We start from the raw sequence: 5,843 nt of genomic DNA on the forward strand, positions 1-5,843 counted from the left end.
GAGGTCATGTGATTTAGTAGCTGTTTGCTTCATGGAGAGAGCTGCGCTTGTCCATATTGTAGCAGCTAATATCACAACAGCCCTCCGCTGGTGTCCATGGCAACGGGCGACAGAAAATGAAAGGAGGAAATTAAATCATGCTGTCATGGGGGTGCATGCATTAATTTTGCATAAAGAGTGGATGATATGTGAAAGCCTGGGCTTGCCTTTGTTCAGTGTCTGGTACAATCTCCAAATACAGTATATGACAAAGCCAGAATCAAAACCTTGGGTTTAAAAGCATGCCGTTTAAAAAAAACTAACTAAACACTAAATATTAATAATTGTCAACATAAATGTAAATTTGACTGTTGGGAAAATTGTTCTTTGACTTTGGAGGAGGAATTTGATTTTGCTGTTCTTGCGTATTAACGGTTACTTGAATCGATTCAAAACAAAAACAACAAAGGATCAATAAAATATTGCACAATAACTTTGCCCAGCATGAAAAAAATATATCGATTTTTGTGCCAATATATAGTCTAATTACTGGAGAATATTTGCATATTATTTACGTCATTTAAAATAAATGAAATCATGTGAATTTATGCATCACAACATTATAATGTACACTATTAAAGATAAACTTTACCTCTGCTGTCATCTTCTAAATATAAAAATACACTGTAAAAAAAGTAATCATTAAAAAAAAAGTACAAGTCATTTCAACTTAAATTACATTTAACTTATTGACTAATTGTTGAATCTTGTCTTATAACAAAACGTTGAAAATTGCTTATTTTGATGAGTTAAAGCAAAGTAAAAATATATGTTGTCATAACTTGTTGATCATATAATTTTTTACAGTGTACTGATAATGATAAAATGTGATGTCAGCCGATAAGCAATATGATACTGATATATTGTGCATCCCTATTTCATTTCAATAAATGTTTTATAAGTCTCTTACTTTATGTAGCAACAAATAGGCTAAACACGTACTTGTCTATAAAAACAGGAGTTGCATTATGCACAAATGAATATGCACAACATTTTACAAAGGAGCTCCTAGACATTGCACAAAGTTAGGTGAGAAGTGCGATTGGGTAAAAAATTTTTTTACAATAATATCTTCCAACATACTGCACTGAACTTAGGGAGGTCTGGTTCTCTATAGAATCTGTACTGGTTTTGAAGGGCCACAACAGATCGTCTAAACCTATGTTCTTGTAACATGCATGAGCCATAATGTAGTACTTGTAGCCTCTAGACAATCATTCTGATGGGTAACGTTGACTGGCATTATGCAGGTAAACAGCAAGGAAGGGTTTTCAAGGGTTCTGGGTTGCCATGCTCACAACTAGAGCATATTGCAAAATATAATAAGAGGTAGGGTCAACGCCACGATATTGCTCCTTCAAGATGATCTGAGGTGATACTTACACTTTCATTATGTGCATAACACATGCTTCAGCCAGAATACAAAACAATGAGTGTATTAAAGCTCTATTGATTTGCTCAGAACTCAACAAGGAGCCTCCACATATACATATATATATATATATATATATATATATATATATATATATATATATATATATATATATATATATATATATATATATATACACATATTTTTATCACATGTATTTTTTGTTTTGTTTTTTGCCTTGCATATTTGGGTGGTTAGGGCACAGTGACAGCTGTTCATCGTGTCGACAGTATATCTCTATCTCTCCACACCATCAATTTGCCATGGCTGGACATTGATTTATTCATAACCATCAGTATGTATCATTTGTCGAAATTACGGAGAGGAAATATTGACAGATAAATAAAGATAAACTGAGGCACTGTAGAAAGTGTCAGACACATCTGATTTCGGTACAGACTGAAAACAACAACACCCAAAGACATCAGCTGATAACTAAAGTCATCTGCCAGAATATATTCACAATTCAAGGATAAAAGCTGTGACACATTACTCATCTCCACCTGCATTAAACACCAATACAGACAAAATGTCAACACTGTGAAATTCCCTGGGCAACCTAAAGCCCGCATTTCTAGGCTGAAGGCAGTGCTGACACCAGAAATCAGATGCTCCATGACAAACAGATCATGCAAATGAGTCTATCCTGTGGTTTTAATTCCACCAGACCACCTGATAATGATTTTTAAAAAAGGGTCTGAGAAACTGCCATCAAAGACATATTTATATATTTAGTATCATCTTTGGTCTAGACAATACACTTATAAACCGTCACTTCACCTATACGGCAGAGCCTGGATCTCATCAATAATGCAACGAACCATCATGTTTATGCAATTCACACAATGACAGAGCACTAGTACATGATATTGTTTGCAGCCACATACTGACAACAACCCTACAAGCACACAACAGCCTAATGCCCACTCAAAAGCATGTCGAAAAATATGACAGTTATTTAGGTTAAAATATGTCTCATGCCTCAACTACAGCATGAGACTTAAGTATAAAAAGGCAATAAATACTCACCTTTTGATTCAGTTTTGTGCAGGCTCTTATCGCTTCATGGTAGCACAGCACACACGGAAACTAACTGTAGTGCCATGGTGATATGCAAATTAATGGACCACGCTGAATACAAGGACATTTATTATTCATAAATTACTCATGTTTATGCAAATTAGGTTACACAGCCCTACTCAAATAGGAGGTTGGTAATTTATTCTGTTTTGCTTTATAAGCCTCAGTGGCTTTTTTAAAAGCTAATATTTTGTCTGAGTGACTGTTATTCGTGTAAAAAAAACAAATGAGAAAAAAGGTGTCAGTACCATGGCATTTTATTAGCGCTTTTATGTAAAAAAATAAAGAATACCGTTTAACAACGTTCAAAAATTAAAGCAAAGTACAAATTAAGGACCATATAACACACATTCATGCTACAAAATAAAAGGTGGACGAACACATGGTGGAACCACTTTTCAAATATAGGGAAATAAACAAACACTTGGCGCCCCCCTGTGGTCACCCGAGGTGTTTGTGTAGCACCTATCCCGTTGTGAATGAGCTGAAACAAACACTCATTACAGTACACACTGGACTAGTCTCTAAAACTCAACTGTATACTTTAATACAGATGCATTTAAACCCAGACTTTTAGGATCTCGTGGTCACAGATCTTCTCAAAACACCATCAACCTCTTTTTCAAATTGATGAAGAAGTTTAAAGTCGCAGAATCCTCTGTACAGTAAACCCGTGGCCAGTGTCTTCATAGCCTCCTTCATTTGCCACAGTGAAGGTACAGTGACAGTGTGTAAATCGCCATTGAGTTGAGCAGTGACCACTGTTGGGTCGAGCTTGGGAATGACCAGATCCGTTAGTGATTCGCGTTCATCGTCAGATTGGTTCGTATCAGTTTGTTGCATTACACGCACGTGGCTGGAAACACTTTCGTCCTCGGTTTGGTCACTTGGTGTCTTTTCTGAAGGCAACATCCCATGTACGACTCTCTCCCGGATTTTAAAGCGTCTGAACCAGTCTCCGCTTGACCGGAAGTCACGGAAGCCCATCATCCGAGCCAACCGAGTCGCTTCTGAACGAATCATTAATTCATTGACTGTGATGCCCTTCTCACGAGAATGATCGATCCATCTCCAAAGCGCGCCTTCCAGTTCCCGGGTCTTTGTAGATGTAAAATCCATCCTTGGTACCGCCGTATTATTATTAGATGTCAGATTTTTTCGGCCGATCTGGAACATCGCTCGTATTACTCCCTCCCGGGTTTTAAAGCGCGTGAACCAGTCTGTGTTCGCCCTGAAGTTACGGTAACCCACCGTCATGGCCAACCGAGCCGCTTTTGAATGAATCATTGATTCATTTACGTTAATACCGTTCTCACGAGAATGATCGATCCAACGCCACAGCGCAGCTTCGATTCGATGCGTCTTTCTGTCTGTGGGGTTTTTCTTGTGCCCTTTAAACCGCTCTGCCGCTTTATTGACGGATTTTGGCTCTTCCGGTTCGTCTTTCCCATCAAACATCTTCTCTCGTATTACTGCCTCCCGGATTTTAAAGCGTGCCAACCACTCTGTGCTCGCCCTGAAATCGCAGAGACCCATTTCTGTAGCCACCTGAGTCGCTTTTTTACGAATCATTAAGTCATTAACTGTAATACCGTTCTCGAGACAAGTATCGATCCACCTCCAAAGTGCAACTTCTACTCGAGGCGTCTTACGAGATGTAAACACAGTCCTAGGAAGTTTAGACTTGGCAGTTTTCATGTCCCTATTCCGGAGCCAGATAGAAAGCAGCGGTCCCGAGACGTTTAGAAGACGCGCGGCAGCGTTCTGGGACATTGGAGGAAGCTGGTCGTACTTCTCCAGGAGACGTTTTTTTTCCTGAATTGATCTACGAACATATTTCCTCGTGGCCATGTTTGGGTGCTTTTGAAAAGCGATGGAGATTCGGACTCTCGAGACGATTCTTATTTTCATCGAATCAGTTGAACCGATTCGGTCAGAATGATTCGTTCACGAATCGCACTGAATCGACACGAGCATTGAGGAGGGGAAAACAAGCATTTTACAAATAATAAAACATAATGGGAATGTGTTTATGACGAGATTGTATGACAGTTTATTAACACAAATACGAATTATTCAGCGTTAATTGTAAATATGTGTCCCAATTCATTTGTTATCCATTCCTTTCTTAACAACGTATGTCATTAAGGACCTAGATTTGAATAAACACCCATGTTAATATATAACCACTATACAACTAAAGTATGCGTTTATAATTTACTTGAATTCATCATTTTAGAGGGTGAGATAATCTCCTAAGACCCAGGAAAACAAAGTCTTTTGAATTTAGTATTTTTTTAATGACGTTACATTGTTTATTGCATAAGAAACACATTGATTTTTTTTTTGTTGAAAGATTATGATTTAGTCATATGTTATGCTTTGTCCTCAGGTGGACACCAGGGGCCTGTACCATGATGGTAGTTTAACAAACTCAGGGTTACAGGATTAGTTTCAAGTTGACAAAACCAAACCAATCTATTCAGGCTTTGTTGGTCCCATGATGCTGATCATCAGCTTTCTCTGTCAACTCAGGCTTTGATCCTGAGTTTAGGATTTTAGCTGTGACATCAGTAGTGAACAGCCAGTCACACGATGTGGATCAATGAAACTGACATCTACTTCTCGTGAGAGAAGCAGCGAAATTGATTTCTCTCTTTTTCAGAATATTACATGATTGAAAATATTAAAAATTTAAACAAATTTACTCAGGAAGAAGAAAAGAGCTGTCTATGAAAGTGGACAAAAAATCTTACTTAGTCAGTGCAAGTAAAAGTTGTGAAGTTAGTTTAGTTGATATATAGAGAGAATTGAACATTTAACTCACATGTAGTCATTTGTATAGCTTTATTTATAGATTTTAAAGCTTATTTGTATGACCTTTATATCGGCTATTTATATTAATTTTAACTATGTGCCTATTAATGATTGATTAACTAAAATTATACATGTGCAATTGATTAAGGGTATAATAATTACTTAAATGATATCTAAGTCATTCAAAATTATTATTATAATAAATAAGCATTGTTAAAAGCCAGACACTTTAGTCTTTAAAAACCATTTGCTATGTAGTGACCTTTAATTTGGAGTAGAAACAGGGGAAGTGACTTCACTGCATCAGAGGTGTGTCACTTTGCTCACAGCTGATTGGTCTAATTTCAGTTTGAGATGTCTTATCCAGAACATAACCTGTCCTGGACCAGGTTAGCCATGAAGCGTAAGTTACTATGGAGATGAACACTGCTAAAAGCCAAACCACTTTAATGTATACCTAAAACCCAGGATTGGC

At 37.3% G+C, this 5,843-nt stretch overlaps 1 protein-coding gene across 1 annotated transcript; it reads right to left on the minus strand.

The window, feature by feature from the left end:
* Positions 1-2,790: 2,790 nt before the first annotated feature.
* LOC307124923 (uncharacterized protein) lies at positions 2,791-4,420 on the minus strand. The gene has a single exon (XM_079814425.1). The coding sequence runs from the start codon at positions 4,400-4,402 to the stop codon at positions 3,125-3,127; it is 1,278 nt and encodes a 425-aa protein (XP_079670551.1). The 5' UTR covers positions 4,403-4,420; the 3' UTR covers positions 2,791-3,124.
* Positions 4,421-5,843: the final 1,423 nt, after the last annotated feature.

The sequence above is a fragment of the Gobio gobio genome, assembly GCF_949357685.1.
Source record: "Gobio gobio genome assembly, chromosome: 4".
In the NCBI taxonomy this organism is placed as follows: Eukaryota; Metazoa; Chordata; class Actinopteri; order Cypriniformes; family Gobionidae; genus Gobio; species Gobio gobio.

Bases quoted from the DNA above. Each gene is read 5' to 3' on its own strand.
- LOC307124923 (XM_079814425.1), bottom strand. From the start codon at position 4,402: ATGGCCACGAGGAAATATGTTCGTAGATCAATTCAGGAAAAAAAACGT.